Genomic DNA, 20,532 nt, shown 5'->3' with positions numbered 1-20,532 from the left:
TGAACCTGAAGGGGCCACCGAGAGAGGCTGCCCAAGGCAGTGATAGCGCCCACCTGTCCGCGGACAGGGAGGCGAGGCGACGGCAGCACTGCTTCCCTGGCTGGCAGGTCTGGAGGAGAGAGCCCAAAGCTGCCTCTCCTTTCCACCCTTTGCCCAGCCTGTCCCTGTTCCCACGCATCTCCAAATGCACCGGCAACTCCAAATGCTGCAGCGGCACGGGCATTGGGCAGAGGCACTGACTCGGCGGGGCTCAGCTCGGAGGATGCAGTGCAGGCCGTCGCCTTGCCTCCTTGTCCACGGATAGGTGGGCGCTATCACTGCCTTGGGCGGCCTCTCCCAGTGGCCCCTTCAGGTTTGGGCTGCAGGGACTTGGGAAGGAAGCCAAGCTCGGGTCGGCCCGGCTCTTTCACTTGGCAGGCGGGTGTGCACCCGCAGCTCGCTTTCCCGGCTCTGCCCAGCCCGCACGGCTCTGGTGCGGCCCTGGCGGGATGAGCGGAGGCCCTGGCTTTGTCGTACCAGTAGTAGGTTTTTAAAGAATTGGCTTTGCCTTCAAAGGCAAAGGGAAGGTGGCAACAGGAGCGCCTGAAGCCGAGTGTCTCTGCCAGGCTCTGGTTGCAGGGAGGAGCCCTGGCTGGCAGCATGTGGCTGCACCAAATGCTGCGGTGTTGCTCGAAACGCCGCAGCAGCATGGGGAGAATGGAAAGCAACAGTGGCGGAAGGTCTCCTGATATGAAGTGCCCCACCAACGCCAAAGTCAACGCAGGCAGCACCATATCCGCCATTCCCCTCCATTTCGCATGTTTAATATAGGCCTTAATTTGGGGGGAGGGGCTTAATTTGATTTTATGCCGATAAAACATGCTGGGACTTCTTATTGGGGGAGGCCGTATTGTTGGAGAAACATAGTACCTAAAAATGGAGGGGTGTCTTACACATGGGGGGCAGAGAGGAGATCTGCGGTTGCAAAACTGCCAATACGTTATTTCTGCAAACTCGCCTCAGGAGAGAAACTTCCAATTGCTTAAAATATTGATTTCTGAATTTAGGCAAGAAAAGGGGGGGTATCCTATGCATGAGGGCGTCTTATAGACGGAAAAATATGCTAAGCTAAAGGGACATAGGCTCTTCACATCAGTCGCAGTATCCCCATCATTCATTTTGTTATTGGTTTTCTAGAACTACCAAGAGAGAAGAGACTGTAAAGAATAGCTGAAAATTCTATAACGGAACCCTGGGGCGCTATATTCTGCTTCCATAAGGCAATGGCATAATATGTCTTTAAGATGTCCACATGTGTAATGTATCAAGGCCAAGCTACCCATGCATACCCTTTGTCCTTGATAATGGATCTTTTTTTTAATAGTTCCCACTTTAAAAAAAAGCAATGAGTGAAAATATGAAAAAAAAAGTGTAAAAGGAAGGAAGTATTCCAACTCCTCATTTAAAAAAATATTTCACAAGGTTCATGTAACCATTTTTCTGATGAGGGAGTGGATGTTTATAAAAGCAGAGAGTGATCTCAGAGCAGTGCTTGCAAACCAACTAGAGGTAACCAAAATAGAAGCGGAAGTGAAATTCTGAGCATGCCAATCTAATTTAGCATGGTTGAGTCAGCTAACTAGCTTTTATTAATAGTAATAAAATTGCCTGTCCTCCCTTAATCTCTTTCAAAACCCACAACATCTCTATGGATGAGAGGAAAATATATTTAAGAGAGAAAAGAACAGACATATGATTACTACTTACACTAACAATAACTATTATTAACTATTGTTGCTTCCAGAGCTTGGAATGGAATCAAATAAAACAGAAAGTGAGAAGTTTCAGCTCTTTCATGCTTGCCCTTGCTTTTCCCCAGCAGTCCTGCTTTTGGACGTAAAAAGGTAAAAAAAGAAAAGAAAGAAACATTCATGAACTGATCAGGGGAAATCAGATGGCTCTTTCAGAAGCTACACTTAAAAGCTTTTAAACTTGATTGAAGGAAGTTTGAAACTCTGATTTTTGGTAAGTTTGCTATTTATTATAATCATATCAAACACTTGGGAGGTCCAATCTGTGTGAGGTCTTTCACATTAAATCATTTTAAAGAAATAAACTTTTGCATCTCTAGTTTATGTCTTATTAAATGTTATTGCACTAATGGTTTCCTGCATGTTATATGATATTTACCTTGCATTACAATCACAAATAACATTTCAGCTAAGGCTAATATTTCTCTATGGGTAGAAAATTAGTTGGCAAAGTTTCAAATGTTCAAAGGTTTGGTCAGATTCCCTTATCACTAATAATCCTTTCTGTTGATAGTCATACATGACTCCTCAATCAAAAATATGCATGTGAACTTGACATATGGCTTGGGAATTTTTTGTTTGCTATTTTTGGCTGATCTGTATGTTTTAGATTCAGTTTTATATGAAGCATTCTTTGCTTTTGGAATTAATCTGGATCTTATGTACTAAACCTGATGGACACATATTTTTAGCTATTTTCTAAGACGGTCTAGAAAAATCAAAGCCTTTTACAAATATTTAGCATTATTATAATATACCACATGCATACATATAATTAGCCCTCAACCTATGATCATTCAATCAGTGACCATTCCAAGTTATGACGGCACTGAATTAACGGTGATTATGATTAGTCATCAGATTTCTGGCTGTCCAAGCACCCCCACAGTCACATCATAGAAATCTGAGTGCTTGGCAACCTGTTTGCACTTATGACTGGTTGTCAAGTGCTCCAGGATTATATGATCATTATTTACAAACTTCCTGCTGGCTTCCCCAGAAAATCAGTGGAGAAGCCAGTAGGGAAGGTTGCACATCTCTGGGGTAAGTCTCTCCACCTACACATCCCTCATCCCTTCTACACTCATGCCACACTGGACACCCACACATCTTCCTTGACTTGCATAGTACCTCTCCAACACTTCCTCATACCACCACGCAACAGCCACACAAACATGCAAAACTGATTGGGACTAGTTATAAACGATTCATATAAATGATTCATCTGTTCAGGAAGTAGGTAGCACAATCCTTAAAGATGCTTCTGCCCACTTGACCACAAAAATTCTCTCTGATTCTTTGAAATTTAATTTTCAAAATGGACAGCCAAAAGTATTTCAAAGAGGAAATATATCTTCTAATAATTCGGCTTTATTTGGCCTTATTGCCTGTAGAGACCACACAAAGTTATAGAGCCGTGATGGTGAACCTATGGCATGTGTGCCGGAAGTGGCACGCAAAGCATATCTCTCTGGGCACGCCGGCTGCTGCCCGTGGTTCTTCTGGATTCCGGCGCACGCATGCATGCGGGAGACCAGAAACTGGAAGAGCAGCTCCCCAGTGTGCATGTGCAAACCGGGAAGCTGAGCTTCTGGTTTCCGGTATGCGCATGCATGCCAGCCAGCTGGTCTTCCGTTTTCTGGTGCACAGGCACGTGCAAAGACCAACTGGTTGGCACACATCTGCACCAGGGAGCTGCTCTTCCTGTTTCCAGCGCTCCCGCATGTGCCTGCTGGGGAGCTGCTCTTCCGGTTTCCAGCGCTCCCCTGCCAGCACCCTGTGCTGAAAAGGTTCACCAATGCTGTTATAGAGTTTATCAAGATGTAGAAATGGCAGATGGCGAATGAAACATATCTTGTGGCTTCAAAGAAAGAACAGACCTATTTATTTTTGTTAAAAAGGGTGCAAAAATATCCATTTAAATGAAAAAGAAAAAAAAAGACTGAAATTTGGGAAGGAAGAAAATTTGGGAGGAAACAAAGGGTGAAACAAAGATGTTACAACAGGCAAGATAGGTAAATGCAGGAAAACATGCATGGTGGAGTATATTTGTATATATGATCCTGGAAGAAAATCAGAAATTAAGATGCATAGACCTTGAGTGTTGGAGCTGTGAATGAAAGAGGGGGAATGCATGAAAAATATGTAATTGAATGAGGTGTTTATAAAAATTTCCCCCACAGTAGAAAGATAAATAAGCATGCCCCTTGAAGACTTCACCTATCCAGGTCAGTTGCTTGTCTTTCAAATTTTTTCAGTTCGATTAAAACTTGCATGTCTTGACTGAAAAAACAGGGAGGTAGTAATCCATGAATATTAAGCTGCTGTCTCTCTTCCAGAGTAAAAGCCAGGCCCTGTATAGAAAAACAAGCAAACAAACAATAATAATTTTAGTGAATAACTTTTTTAAAACATGGAGGTATATTTGCTAGACAAATCAATACTGTTCAACAGTGCCTCTATCTATCTACCTATCTACCTATCTACCTATCTACCTATTTACCTATCTATCTATCTATCTATCTATCTATCTATCTATCTATCTATCTATCTATCCATCCATCTATCATCTACACGTTTTACTATATAATCATGTTATGCTTCTAAAATATATGCTAAATCCTTCTCCCACACACACAACGCTTGCTCTTCCTAGATAGCAACTCTGTGAGGTACATTGGTTGGAGAGTTAAGTGATCCAAGCTGCTCAATCACTATAAAGATCAAGAGTTGATATAAACCCGGTTTCCCCTGCTTAGTCTACTACCTTATCCATCATACCACACCTACTACCTGGGGTCCTTCAAATGTTTAGGCTTTTGGTTTAATATTACTGTGACAAGAAAATGGATCATAAGTGTCCATTCTAATGTGACCACATCAATAAAGTTAAACTAATGTTCCTATAAATCTGTTCAATTAAATCATTTCTCCAGTACCTCAAATACAACCAGGAAGAAATGGGGGAAACCCAAGAATGTGAAAATTGCAGGTGTTAAAACTATTTTACAAAGTTTCCGTGACTGCAGAAAGATTTGATTCATTTTAAAGAAAACATGTTTAATTGAAACCACACTGCGAAAATTTGAACCACTTGCAGCCAAATCAGAAACCTGAGCTCAGTGGTAAACATAATTTCCAAAGATCATTTGAATTTGTATGTCAAATATTCATTTGTTTTGGCCAGCTTCACAATAGTCCTGAAATCTATATATTATTGATTGGACCACACATTATTTGTTCTCACATCATGTGAAAATAAACGATTTTTACATCTTGACTTATTTCATCTTTTTTTTTCAAATATGATCTTTTTCTGTTTCTAAAAAATATAAACTACATTCTTTCTTTTCTGCTAAGTTATATAAATATGTGCAGGATATATGGAAGGAAATGTGAGAAAGGTTGCATCACTGAAAGAACTATATTCTTTCATAAATAGAGTTTACACATGAGCTTTACTTTAAGATTATTGCTGTTAGTTACAGAGAGAGATTAGTTCTTAAACATGTCAAATCTGCCTTTAAAATATTTTTTTTTCATTTTAGGCTTTTTTTTACACAATATTGAAAATCAATCTGCTGAATTCAGCAACAAACCTTTCAATAGCCTGAATTATATTCTTTTGTATACTACATGGCAAAAAGGATGACAAATATTTTAAAATTTAATATGTTACGCTTATTTACAATATTTTCAGGTTAAGTCTTATTCATGGTTACTGTCAATACAATGGTAGTGAGAACATCTGAAATGAATACAAGTAGTCCTTGACTTATGACGACAATTGAGCCCAACATTTCTATTGTGAAGAAAGACCTTGGTTAAATGAGTTTTGGCTCATTTTACTGCCTTTCTGGTCACAGTTGTTAAGTCAATCACTGCAGTTTTTGAATTAGTTACACAGTTGTTAAGTGAATCTGGCTTCTCCATTGGCTTTGCTGGTCAGAATTTCACAAAAGGTAATCACATTAGCCCAGGACATTGCAACAGTCATAAATATGAGTCAGTTGCCAAGTTTCTACATTTTGATCACGTTGGGATGCTGCAATGGTCATTAAGTGTGACAAATTGTCATGTCATTGTTTTTCAGTACAAGTGTAACTTCTACCAGTCGCTAAATGAACTGTTGTAAGTCGTGGACTACTTATTTGTAAAAAGTAGAGGGAAAGATTCTACACAAATAAATTCACTGAATATTATTCAGTTGACTCTTCCTTAGAGTCCTATCTAGGACTCATTTAGCATTACATTCAAGAGAGATACCCTAGGTCATTTGCTCATTTCTTGAAAAAATTAATTTCCTAATCAAAGGCTCAGTTAACTGACTAATGGCAAACAGGTGTAACTCCATCACAATATTTTGAGACAAAAAGCATTAAAAAGAGAAGGCTCTATTTGTATCTGTGCCTATGCATGTGATGTAGAACCTAAAACATTGGCCCACACCATTAAGTGGATCAGTGGTGGGATTCAAATTTTTTTACTACTGGTTCTGTGGGTGTAGCTTGGTGGGCGTGGCCATGTAACTGGGTGGGTGTGGCTTTTTTTTTGCTTTTTTGCCGCCCCCACCCATTTTGGGGAGCTTCCTATTTATTTTATTTGGTTTGTCAATTGCTTACAAGATAATAGGTATAAGTAAAAACATAGTTATGAATACATGGATACATATAAGAAAAATAAAAGAAACAATAGGACAGCACGGTAGGCACGTTGGTATGCTTATGCACCCCCCCTACAGATCTCTTAGGAAAGGGGTGAGGTCAATAGTAGACAGTCTAAGGTGAAAGTGTTGGGGGTTTGGGGAAGAAACCACAGAGTCAGGTAGAGTATTCCAGACATTGACTACTCTGTTGCTGAAGTCGTATTTCCTGCGATCAAGTCTGGTGCGATTAACCTTGAGTTTGTATCTATTGTTTGCTCTTGTATTGTTATGGTTGAAGCTGAAGTACTTGTTGACAGGTAGGACATTGCAATGTATGATTTTATATACTGCTCAAAAAAATAAAGGGAACACAAAAATAAGACATCCTAGATTTGAATGAATGAAATATTCTTATTAAATACGTTGTTCATTACATAGTTGAATGTGCTGACAACAAAATCACACAAAAATTATCAATGAAAATCAAATTTAGTAACCCATGGAGGTCTGGATTTGGAGTTACACTCAAAATTAAAGTGGAAAAAAACACTAAGGCTGATCCAACTTTGATGTAATGTCCTTAAAACAAGTCAAAACGAGGCTCAGTAGTGTGTGTGGCCTCCACATGCCTGTATGACCTCCCTACAATGCCTGGGCATGCTCCTGATGAGGTGGCAGATAGTCTCCTGAGGGATCTCCTCCCACACCTGGACTAAAGCATCCCCCAACTCCTGGACAGTCTGTGGTGCAACGTGGTGTTGGTGGATGGAGCGAGATATGATGTCCCAGATGTGCTCAATTGGATTCAGGTCTGGGGAATGGGCGGGCCAGTCCATAGCATCAATGCCTTCATCTTGCAGGAACTGCTGACACACTCCAGCCACATGAGGTCTAGCATTGTCATGCATTAGGACGAACCCAGGGCCAACCGCACCAGCATATGGTCTCACAAGGGGTCTGAGTATCTCATCTCGGTACCTCTGGCAAGCACATGTGCTGTGTGCTGTGCAGCCCCCTAAAGAAATGCTACCCCACACCATTACTGACCCACTGCCCAACCGGTCATGCTGGAGGATGTTTCAGGCAGCAGAACGTTCTCCACGGCATCTCCAGACCCTGTCACGTTTGTCACATGTGCTCAGTGTGAACCTGCTTTCATCTGTGAAGAGCACAGGATGTCAGTGGCGAATTTGCCAATCTTGGTATTCTCTGGCAAATGCCAAACGTCCTGCACGGTGTTGGGCTGTAAGCACAACCCCCACCTGTGGATGTCGGGCCCTCATACCACCCTCGTGGAGTCTGTTTCTGACCGTTTGAGCAGCCACATGCCCATTTGTGGCCCGCTGGAGATAATTTTGCAGGGCTCTGGCAGTGCTCCTCCTGTCGCTCCTTGCACAAAGGCGGAGGTAGCGGTCCTGATGCTGGGTTGTTGCCCTCCTACGGCCTCCTCCACGTCTGCTGATGTACTGGCCTGTGTCCTGATAGTGCCTCCATGCTCTGGACACTACGCTGACAGACACAGCAAACCTTGCCACAGCTCGCATTGATGTGCCATCCTGGATGAGCTGCACTACCTGAGCCACTTGTGTGGGTTGTAGACCCATCTCATGCTACTACTAGAGTGAAAGCACCATCAGCATTCAAAAGTGACCAAACCGTCAGCCAGAAAGCATAGAAAGCTTTAGATAAACACTATAAAAACTTAGAGAGGAAATAATTATATTACCACATCTAGAGCTGATCATAAGTCAATCATGTTTTTAAGGCCACAGCTAGTGGCCATATGAAATGATTTATATTATTCTGAAAACATTGTGATTTTCATAATATTTTAGAAGTAAGAAAAAAATTCCCACAAGTCTGTTATGTTAGTTATGATATCTATAGTGGAATATGTAGGAGCCAGACAGTAACACTGTCTGAAAAATAGACTTTTCTCTCCTGTGACTGTCTTCTGAGATTATTCTGCTTTCCGTCTCTAAATGTGATGGTTTCAAGTTACTGGTTAATGAGACTAGGAAATAATTCTATACTCTTGTACTAATAGATAGTAAACACATGAGATTTTCATCTTTGATCCTCTTTACTAACATATGAAAAGTATGAGCTAGTCTAACTAACATATAACAAGTAGGAAATTCTGTTATGGGTATACACTTCCACTGTTGGCTCACACTTAATTATTTTGTCTTATCATATTTTCTACACTTATAACAGCACAAAGCTACCTTTCACTACAAAAAGCTCCTTTTTGCTTAGGTTATTTACATAATATCAAAATATTGTACAATGTTTGAAATATCCGGAAGTGACCTACACTGGAAATTGTGACAGTATGTATTATAGAAAACTAACTAGATAAATGTTGATGAACTAGTAAATTTAATGGTATCAGAGATCAAGCATTTACTTGATTGAAGGAATGAACTCACAACCTCTCCAAAGACTATCTTTGTTTTTCCATTATTCTCCACATTCTATAAAACTGATATTGCTCAAAAAAATAGAAAGCAGTAACAATAGCAAGGCCTGCATAATAATCAACAAAAAGGACCACATAATTGTTCCCCAGACGATCCCTCTACAATGAACTTCGAACAAATTCCAAAGTTAAAATCTTAAAAGGCCATAATAAGTAAATACTCTAATTCAGTTAAGCTAATAATGTGATTTTGTTTGGAATTCTGTGTGGTTGCTATCTTCTTTGTATTCCTTTTTTTAAAATAAAGATTTGACAATTGACTTAATAAGGGAATTTCTTATTAAATTTTCCTCACCTAAAAAACTGCATTTTTACATGTCTACCTTTTTTGTGTTTCTGGACTGGCGCAAACTTTGTAATAGGCTGTATTCAGAGGTGGTATTCAGCAGGTTCTGACCAGTTCTGGAGAACCGGTGACGGAAATTTTGAATAGTTTGGAGAACCGGCAAATATCACCTCTGACTTGCCCTGCCCCCATCTATTCTCTGCTTCCCGAGTCCCAGCTGATCGGCTGGATCTTCTTTTGTTGCCCTGCACAGAAGAACAGAGCTGGAAAGCAGATGGGAAGGGAATGAGATTTTGCAGTATCCTTCCCCTGCCATGCTCATCAAGCCACACCACGCCCACCAAGTCCTGCCCACAGAACCAGTAGTAAAAAAAATGAATCCCCACCACTGGCTGTATTTCAAGTTTTTAATAGGATGATTCAAAGCACCTTCTTTCTGTTTTTCCTGGGATGTGGCTTAAGTGAAAAATGTATAATGAAGGACTATGCATTCTCTGCGTAGACTAGCATATGATAGAGGTTTCGGCTTAACCAGGTTACGCTCTCTTTTTTTGCTGGGGAACCCTTGGAAACATTCTGTGATTGAGGCAATAAATTCAATTTCCACTTTAACATGCCAAACAAAGATAAAACTGTATAAAATATCTTCAAATCTCTTCATCAAAGAAGATGTTACAAAAAGAAATGGGGAAACAGCAAAGAGAGGAAACAAACAAATAAGGCTGGTTATTGATACTAAAATTATGAACTCTAAACAGTCACAATCACTGACATAGTGGAAAATGAGGAATAAACTCAACTCGTATAAACAGTGCCCAGATGATTAGAATATACTGATATTATCTTACTACAACAGAAGGAGCTATGGATACTGTGATGAGATTTCTACTCCCTTTAGTAAGTAATTATACAAACAGATTAAGCTTTTTTCCCAACTAGGAGCCACAGGATCCATTACTACGTGTTATACTCAAAATATAATGGAAGATTATTTTTTTTAAGCCAAACTGGCATTTTTCTAATGAAAGCCCATGCAAAATTCCATCAATGTTGCATGGCTTACTAATTACTATTATATCTCTAACAATTTATTTCCTTCTTTTGTTTTTAGCAAAAACTGGAAATGGAAGATACATTCCTAGCTTCCTGCTGAATTTTTATAAGCTCCACATGAGATCAGAAAATATTCCAGAATAACAAGACTGAAGAATAGAAAGTCAGCCAAGGTTGTTATTGGAATAACAAGGATTTAACCTTTGTTTTATGGGACCATAATATTATGGGTGCAAAGAGGATAATGGGAAAATATTTGTTAGACTTTTAAATCATTGCTGCAGTAATCCTCTCTTCCAGGTCTTCAGTGCAGGTTTAATTTTTGTATTCAGCTCTTGTAAAATAGTACTCTGTGAAGATCCAAATGCTGCTTCTATCATCTGCAAAGGACAGTGTGAGGGGAAGAAAAGCCAAACCTATCTGCTCCGCCACATTCTCTGCAATTCACAGAATCCTTAGAAGAGGGGGAGGTCCCCTGGTTGGGCAGGGTGGAGGGAAATGTGTTACCATGGGCAACATGGCAAAGAGAGTGATAAATTTTACACCTCCCCCCCAAAAAACCCTGAATCTAATCCCTAAGAGAATGTCTCCCTAGGCATATACAAATATGTCTTGCTGTAAAATAAAATACATAAATCACAATGCTTCTAACTTATTTTGTTAAAGCATCCTGATAAGATCAAATGACGTTTATATGTTTCACAGTAAAGAGCAAATAGTAAGGTACACAGAGTTGCCACATTTTGTAGGATTCCTTTCCACTTTTGTCTTCAGAAAATCATATTCAATTGCACACACTTATCACCCACAAATCCACGTATTAAACTTATGAGAACATTATCCAGAGGTGGTATTCAGCAGGTTCTGACCAGTTCTGGAGAACCGGTAGCGGAAATTTTGAGTAGTTTGGAGAACCGATAAATACCACCTCTGACTGGCCCCGCCCCCATCTATTCTCTGCCTCCCGATCCCAGCTGATCGGCTGGGTCTTCTTTTCCCCCAGGGGTGAGGTGCAAATGGAGATTTTACAGTATCTTTCTCCTCTCACGCCCACCAAGCCATGCCCACGGAACTGGTAGTAAAAAAATTTTTAATCCTGCTAGTGACATTATTTTTGGAAACACTAACTTTCTGGTGTAATCATGTTGCTGATGTGAAATCAAAATACAATACAAATGTATACAATTAAATAACTTAATTTATGATAGTCTATGAACAAAAATGCCATATAAATTAACATATGACATAATTTATTTTGATGACTAGAATTCTGTATGAATACAGAAATATATAAAGAATTTGACAAGAATTTGTAAAATGAAAAAATATTCTACCATAGTGTTATGCTGAATTTTTTCTTAATTATGGATCATAGTTCACCCAATGTGAAGGTAAATAATGATATTTATACTTAACTATGCTGGATTTGAAATGCATTCATTATGCATGCAACCTCTGATCAGGCTAAGGACTTATCTTAACCACTAAGTACCTTACTAAAAACTGAGTCTCATTCATGAAATCATTATTTTCACTTTAATTAATTAAATTTTAATTAATTTGAATTTAATTTCAGAATACAGTATGCAGTTGTGTACAGTTTGAATTCAAAACTGAGAATAATATGCAAACGATTCTTTGGAAACTTATTACAGTAATAGCATTTAAAATATACAGAAGGCCAATAATCTGAATATTTTTAAAAGATATAATACCAGCCCAGAAACTTTAGTAAAAATAACAAAATAAATTAAAATTTTGTTACCCTCTTTTGGTTTTTGGAATTCAGATGGTATATCTAGTCCAGCACATGTGGCCAAAGAAAGATTTATCTATAGCCATCCCTCAAGAGTTGTTCATGGACCAAGTCCAGACAGCTTTTAAAAGTCAAAGCTGTTTTATGCTCACATCAATAATCCCCATGTGCAATTCTCTTGTGTTGAAATCAAAGTAGTTGAAACATATCGCATCTACGCAATTCTTTTCTAGATCTCTGTCTTTTATAATTATTTGACTACAAATCAAACCTTCTAATAAATGTATCAACAATGCTTTCGGGGGGAAAAATACACCTTTAATTTCTGAGCATCTTGGAAAGATACAAGGAAGACATCCTAAATATGCTGATGCATTTCAAACGTATACAGAATCGTATGGCTATATCCTTGTAAAATGTCAAGACTCAAACAATATGTTTGAATTATCATACTTAATGACCACTTATCACTCTAAGCCATCTTTTATTTAGTCATGATTTCTTGAATCAATCACAATTGGATGGACACATCCAAGTTGTGGTTTATCAAGCGTAATAGCAAAGTTTAATGTACTAAAGCGAAAGCAAAACAAATTACTTAATTTAGAGTGATGCACAAAGGCTTATGGCAAGTACTGTATATTCTTTTCTCCCCCCCCGCCCTTTTCTCTCTTCCCTTTCCAGAAGGCATGTAAGTGGCTGCTACCTGGCAGGGAAAAGAGCAAAGTTTGCAAGGGACCACTGCAGCTTGAGTGCAGAGGGACCAGCCAAGAATCTACAGGTGGGGGAAACTTACTAGTCTGTCCGATTTCCCATTGACTTTCTCCCTACAAGCTTCCTAGGCAGGAAGCTGCACATCCAAAGCCAGCAGACAGTAAATGGTGAATGCAAGGTGGGGAAGGTGCAAGGGAATGTGCAAAGACATCTGTAGGGGGCATGCATAAGCACACCAATCGTGCCTACCGTCCCTGTCCTATTGGTTTTTTTTTATTTTTCTTATAAGTATCTATCTCTTGTATTCAAAACTATATTTATTCTTATACCTGTATCTTGTAAGCGATTAACAAATCAAATAAATACTAAATACAGTACTGAAATACAAAGGGTGCACTTGCAACCTTCCCTGCCGAGTTGTCCATTGACTTTCTCCATGCAAACTTCCCCAACGACTTGAGGGAAGCTGTCAGGCAACATTGAAAATGATAAACATGTGAGTGCAGCTGACCACAGCTGGGTAGTGATGGTGCTGAAGTGGCAACAACTTTCCCAAATTTCATTCCCACAGGAGTCATGAATCCTAGGATTCTGTAAGTTAATCCATTGAGTTACCTTGGTCCAATAATTGTTGCCATATGCCTTCCAAGTCTGCCCAATTGTAGGTTATGAATCCAGCAAACACACAAGATTTAGTAGTATACAGACAGTCAAAACCATCTCTGCATTTGACAGTAACTAATACAGTAGAGATTATTTGAACTTTGCCCTTCCTTTTTTCATACTTATTTATACAGATTACAACCTATATGGAACCCATAAGAAGGAACATGGGAATTCTGTCACCAATTTCTTTAGTGGGCATGAAAGATGCATTACAGAAGCTTGTAACCACAAATCCTTCTGGAGTCTAGACCTATTTTTTAATACTGGAACTCTAAACATCAATATTATGGAATGATAAGCATTATTTCTGTCTAAAAATGATTTAACAATTCACTATATTCAGCTATAGGTGCCTACATTGCTCTCAAATTGCATAATTTAAATTTCCATCACTTCATCTCTATATGAACTAATTTGAAATATAGAAATATCTCCTCACCTCACTAATAGTAAGAAATAGAACTTTGTTATAGTCAGAAATGAAAGGCATGAGATAAGCAAAAAACAAAACTTCCCCACTACGGGTATTTTAAGGAATTGATAGGGCACCTTTTTTTTTTTCAAAGAATTCAAGGTGATATCATTGTTCTGCCTCTCCAACATTATACTCACAATATGATACATGTTTTTATTCCAAAAGAGCAAAGGTTGTAGAATAAGAGACTACATGGGCAACCGTTGACGTATACATTCAATGTGCTACTTTACATGTACAACATGCTTTCGCTCCCTCTGACTTTCTCAGAAACCACTGTATTCTGTAGACATTAGTAAAAGCAGTGTGCAGACAGCTGATCATCTAATTGCTAGTTACAAGATGGACTAAGGCAAGGCTGCCTGGTTAATTTTGCGGCAGACCAGGGATTTATAAAGGAGAAGGAAGAAATAATAGCTATTGTTGCAGTACAAATAACAACTTTTCTGGTATTAAAATCAGTAGGTGCTCTCATGGCATTCCTCCAGCTTTCACGCCAGGTTCAATATGACACCTACTGTCAGCTGTTCATCCGAGATTGAGGGGGTGAACGATATCAACTCACTCCTATAGCTTTTGTGAAGTTTTGTATTCGTCTTCCACACCACAACAGGTAACAGCTATCAAATTATGTTTAAAGTCACCTCTGGGTTGCAATGAAACCCAGAGCTGTATTTATACATGTTACATTTTGGATAACAATATAATTACTATAACCACCTTCCGTCTGGCTTTACTGCCTAACATCCGGCATCCTTTAATTAAAGAAACTTGGTAACTGCACCTTTCCCCTGCTCAATGAGCCCATGTGCCCTCATTTATTTCTTAGCATTATTACAACATCACCCCCTTGACATTCAGCCATGAATCATTATTATTACACCACTCCTTGTCAGGAAGCCGATGTTAGTTATTTGACTAATATTCATTATAGCGTCCATGTGGTAACACCAGGCAAGTGAAAGAATATGGTCGTATCACATCCTGGCTGTCTCGGCTCCAGTCTGTTCTTTATTGGAGTTGTGACACCTACTTTTAGCATTATATCATCTTACATGTCAATATGTCTGTTACAAATAGACGTTCATATGATTATGCAATTGTACCATATGATTTACATGTGACAATATAATGTACAAGTTGAATTCTGTTGTGCTGAATCAACCTGAGTAGAGTCAAAGAACCAAACCATCAAGAGGTAATTGCAGTATCTGTCACTCCTGACTGACACATCAGAGTAGGTACACACCCCAAAGGAAAATGCTGCTGACAGATCAGAACAGAAGCTCAAGGATGATTCAAAAATGCCAGTTCCCTGTTTGTTGCTAAGATTTCCATGAAAAAAAAAAACTTTTATTATTAAAAGTTTTTTTGAAGCAATTGAATGCAGGGTGCGTCAGGTGCAAATCTTAACATATACAGACAATCTTCAATATATGAGAGCAATTAGGACTGGAATTTCCATCACTAAGCAATTCTGTGGTAAAGGAAGAATGAACCAGTTAGCAATGACAATCCTTGGAGTCCTGGCTGCCAGTAACTGCATCACACAGTCGCTAGGCTAGGCAGCTTCCTGCCAGTTTCCCCACAACTGAAGTCAATGGGAAAGCTGGTAGAAAACTGCAAGACCCAGGTGTACAGGTAAGTAAATGGCTGCTTCTGGGCAGGGAAGGGAATAACGTGTGTAGGAGGCTCAGGGAGAGTGCACAAAAGGTGCAAAAGAGTGTAAGGAAGGGCTAATTTTATTTATTTGAGGAAGAACTAATCAAATATCTTTGAAAATATATTTGATTAGCACTATCCAATTCCAAATGACTCTGAGTGATTCACAATACATGCATGGGAGATGCAAAAAGCATCTCAATGGGTAGAACTTCTAAGATACAGATGTTTTTGAGCCCTAGCTTCATATTCTATAAACAAAAAAGAAACTAAAATAAACAATACAAATCTCTGTTAACAGAAAGGACTTTTTTTTTTTGCAGTTTTGCAGTATGGCTCCCAATGATGCTCAGGAAAATAATCTGCACATAGGTAAAAAATTTAAGGATCCTTGAAAATTTGAATGTGGTTTCATTTTCCCTAAATTATCTTGCATATGTTATAAAAGAAATAAAGTAGACATAGCCCAATTTTCTATTTTTGGAATTACAATTCCTGTTTCCAAATAAGAATGAGTGTTAATTATAATTTTCAAAGGTTGACAGAAAATATGCCAATGACCTCCAAGGAAAATACGAAGTTAAATATCATTTTCACAGCATTTAATTAAAAAATCACCAAACTTTCCTGTTATTTCTACAAGGAAATTGACTTAGCCTTGAAAATGTTCTAGTTAACTAAACTACTGATAGTTTGTCTATCTTCCTTCCTCTGCAAAAAGCACTTACTCATATTTAAATGTTAGTTTTTGACTGAAAAGTATGAATGTTACAAAGACGTTCAGAAGATTAGGTTCTACTCTGTCAGGTATATTGTCATATATTGCACCTAGATTGTTAGATGTTAAAGGCAAGGCCTTTGTAGAATTTTTACAAAGTGACATTTATTCCTAAATTTAATCAAGGGCTACAAGGACATGCTATCTTTAAGATATATAGTATAGGATGCCTTTTAAACTGTATGCAAACATGATGGAACTAGATTATCTTCACATTATCATTACAGAGTCAGACACCGGCAACATCCAACCACCTAAACTAGAAATTTCTTAAAGAACAAACACAGCTTTTTAACAGGTAATGTTCAAATCTAGTTCTTGAGAAATAATTTATCATTCCTATTCTAAATCTGATATTCCAACTGATAAAAGAAATCAGGTGAAACAGAGCCAAATAAATTTTAGGATGGATTCTAGGAATAAAATTAAAAAAAAAATAAAGATAAGAACATAATATTAATATAAGTTCAACACACCAATATGTAATGATCAAAAGATCAGCCTTTCTCAAACATTTTGCCTGGATGAACCCTTGAAATGATTTTCACAGCTCAGGTAAACCCTACATAAAAATCATTTAAAAATATGAAAATTTTGTAATACAATCAGTATTACAATAACCTACAAAACTCATGTTTTACAACATATACAACAGCAAAGTGACAGTTCGCAACTGGCAGCTAAATCATACCACATAAAAATTCCCACGACTATGAGAAGTAGCATTGTGCAGCAAGAGAAGTTTAAAAATACATTTTTCCCATCACACTCTCTTGGAAGTCCTAATAATCTCTCATGAAACCCCAGTGAGAAAGGATGAATTTGATTGATGACATTCTTCTATTGCCAAATGGAAATATAGTACTTTCTCTTCAGTACCTTTTGCAACAACTAGTACAGATTTAAAATCCAACCCCCAAAACTAAAAAAAAAAGAGCTTTAAGGGAAAAGCAGTAAATAAAGTTGAAGCACAAAGCATAACTTCTCCAATTTTCTGAGTTCACAAAACAACACATGTTGAGTTGTTAAACATGCTGATATAAAATATGATTAGCTAATGGTTCGATGTTATATAAACATACTCAGTGGTTTAATATTCTTGCAAATACACTGATAATTTGGTAACTTCTCTTTGTGAAAGACTATATTTTTCACTGCTATTATTTTTAAGCAGAAATATGCTTAAATATTGATAAAGGTAAGTACAGAGGAAAGGGATAAATAAAATTTACTAAGTGATCATATATAGCAGAATATGCTCCATATTATTTAATTTACAGTACCTGTAACATCTTAGCACTACAGGCACACCTTATTATCACAGCAGGTGGCAGCACCTACCTGACTTTGTCTAATCTGAGAAAAGCTAAGTAGAGGCACACCTGAATATGAGTTAGAAACAAAACTACTATACAGAAAATCCAAGGGCTCTATGTAAATAAGATTAAAACGTTTTTTAAAATAGAGTGGCAAACTATGTCCATATTTTACTTAAACATGTTCAGGTAGTCATTAATAGTCAAGTTCAACATATTAGGTGCATTTATTTATTTTAGAAATGTATAAGGTTGCCAACTCTGGGTGACATACAATAAAAACCATTACACAATAAATTAAAAATCCTAAATTCCATTAAAAGTTGGAAAAGTACAACCTGGAAGAGCATTGGTGAAAATTATATCCAAATTACTGCCATTTGAGCAAAAAAGCTGAAAGAAGCTAGTTGCACAATAACAGAGGTTTCATTTTTATTATTTTAACAATATGACTTAAATTTTTTTCTCATCAACATGACTGCAGTCCTATGATTATTTCTTCCAGAAATAATTCCCAATAAATGCATTAATTTTAATGGGAAATTATTTCTCCTGAGGAAATGCTTGTTTTGCTTTCTACATGAAAGAAGCCCTAACCAAAGTTTTTATCATGTATTTTATGGACCAAATATTTTTACCATTTTACTACATGGCATGGTATTATGAAAGTTTTATAAAGTTATACTGATTCCTGCTCTCAAATTTTTTAAATATAGTAACATCCACGTAGATCTTAAGTTCAATGTGAATTTAGCCTGTTAGGCTTTCTTTCTTGTTAGGCAAATTTCACCCTCATCCCATATTAAGCACCTTTTTCTATTGCACTGCATTCCATCCCCCACCTCTTTGTGGCCTGATCCACAAAGTCTGGTAGTTTCGCTCTAATCAGATGAAGCTGAAAACGCTATGGAGAATGTTGCTTGGATTGTTGTAGCCAGTTGAGGTAGTGTAGAAACAGACTTTAAAAAAAAAATGAAATAGTGCACCCTGACAGGAAAAATGAAACAGCACGTTCTCATGATAGAGACATTGCTTAATCTTGCTGAAAAAGCCAGATATTGTTGAAGAAAAAGCTAACTATGGTTTGATTGTGTACATTATGCATGCACTGAAAAGGTTCACACAGTAGATAGCTACGGTAGTACCCCTAAGAAAGCAATGTGGATGGGTAGAACAAATTTAACTTAACAAGGTATACTGTACAACACAAGCAGTCCTTGACTTACAACAGTTCATTCAGTGACCATTCAAAGTTACAACGGCACTGAAAAATGTGACTTATGACCACTTTTCAGAGTTCTGACCTTTGCAGCATTGTCATGATGATGTGATAAAAATTCAGACTCTTGGCAACTGGCTCTTATTTATGATCATTGCCATGTCCCAGGATCATGTGATCCCTTCTGTGACCTTCTGACAATGGGGAAGCCAGATTCACTTAACAACTGCGTTACTAACTTACCAACTGCAGCAATTCACTTAACAACGGTGGCAAGAAAGGTCGTAAAATGGGGGCACAACTCACTGAACAAACATCTCATTTAAGATAAATGTTGGGCTCAATTGTAGTCGTAACTCGAGGACTAATTATACTTTCTGTTTACTATTACTAAGAGCTGTCAGTGTTTAACAGGGGTTACTCTCCGTCCCTTGGAACCGCTTCACCTGCTATTTTCAGCATTAAGTGTTTAAGCCGCCAAAAGCAGCCGGTCCCCCTTTCCATTCTAGCCGCCTTCTTGTACGTGAAGTGTTATCTTGTGTTGTTTTCACACGTTTTCACACACTACACGCACAACCCGTCCGGTCTACAGTTAAAACTCCAACTGAGATCGGCGTGGATGGTTCCTGCCAAGGAGAGCCCAACCAATCGACGGAGCCTGGGTTCAAATTACGAGGGAAGCCGCTTGGTTCCTGCGCCGAACGACAGTACTTGTTGTTTCCCTTTTAGCTGACAGGGCGAGCGCCGAGGCGGAGCCAGCGCAGAAAAAAAATACAAGCCGGCTCGGCTAAGCCAAAAAAAAAAAAAAGCGTGGAAAAAAATGTCATGCCGCCTTAGAGTCTCGGCGCCCAGAGAGAAAACTCTCCTTGCTTTGGAAGCCCGTCCCGGGAAAAACGAAGGGCTGGAAGCGAGCCGGACCTGGGCTCCCCCGTTGCTCTCCACCCCAAGACAGCCGCTCTCGCCCCGCCGCGTCCCCCTGCTTCCATCCAGCCACCCTGCCCGACCCGCCAACCTTGTTGAGGGCTGGGTCGCGTAAAACATCGCAGCCCCTCTTGGTGGTCCACCTAGGTCTCCTCCCGGCAGGTGCGACGGCTTCCATGCTCGTTGCGGAGCAGGGGAATCGCTGGAGGGGCGGATGAGACGCCTGTTGCCGGTGGTTGACGCTTATGGCCGGGGCTGCTGAGGCGGCCGCCTCTTGGGAGGAGGAGGAGGAAGAGGGAGAAGGAACAGAGCTTCCTCAACTGCCTCCTCCTCCTTCTCCGAGGTCAGCACGGCGTTGGGAGTCGCTGAGTCATTCCGGAGGAGTTTTGTTGGAAGCAGGTGTTTCTCCGGGGGAGGGTATTAGCCGTGAGGGGCGCAGATTCCCATCGATCCGGGTGGCATGGTTTTCCTTGCCTGCACCTTAGGTTCCCACCTGCGGCACCTTGGGAAATCTAGAGGGAAAAGATAATTTGAAGTGAAATAAGCCCCTTGAGCAAATATTCAAGTGAGGTTGAGTGCATGCTGATGTATAAAAAGGTAGTTAAGAGTCACCATAACTTTAGGATAGGGGACTAGGAAAGAACTGGCTCTTGCATGCTGCCCTTCTGGTCATGGATGTGGAAACCAAGAGTGTGATTTCTTCCTGTGTTGAGATAGGAAGCAAATTAAAAAATATAGGCCCTACACGTTTATGTGTTTAAAAATAAAA

At 39.0% G+C, this 20,532-nt stretch overlaps 1 protein-coding gene across 2 annotated transcripts in view; it reads right to left on the bottom strand.

Moving 5' to 3' along the window:
- Positions 1-20,111, bottom strand: part of ME1 (malic enzyme 1) — a 103,507-nt gene extending 83,396 nt beyond the window's left edge. Inside the window, exons 1-3 of one of the 2 annotated variants that reach the window (XM_087914821.1) lie at positions 19,855-20,044; positions 4,011-4,144; positions 1,747-1,863 (exon numbers count right to left, since the gene is read on the bottom strand). Coding sequence is in view for 1 of the 2 variants with exons in the window: in XM_026726776.2 (XP_026582561.1) it covers positions 4,011-4,144; positions 19,855-19,941 (221 nt within the window). In the remaining variant the exon portion in view is untranslated. Of the gene's footprint in view, positions 1-1,746; positions 1,864-4,010; positions 4,145-19,854 lie in introns of both variants that reach the window. The other variant, XM_026726776.2, reaches the window with a different exon arrangement.
- Positions 20,112-20,532: the final 421 nt, after the last annotated feature.

Source organism: Pseudonaja textilis, chromosome 1 (assembly GCF_049901715.1).
Source record: "Pseudonaja textilis isolate UNSWEBS1 chromosome 1, rPseTex1.2, whole genome shotgun sequence".
NCBI lineage: Eukaryota > Metazoa > Chordata > Lepidosauria > Squamata > Elapidae > Pseudonaja > Pseudonaja textilis.
The sequence above is the reverse complement of the archived record's forward strand: the minus strand, read 5'-3'. Positions and strand labels throughout refer to the sequence as shown.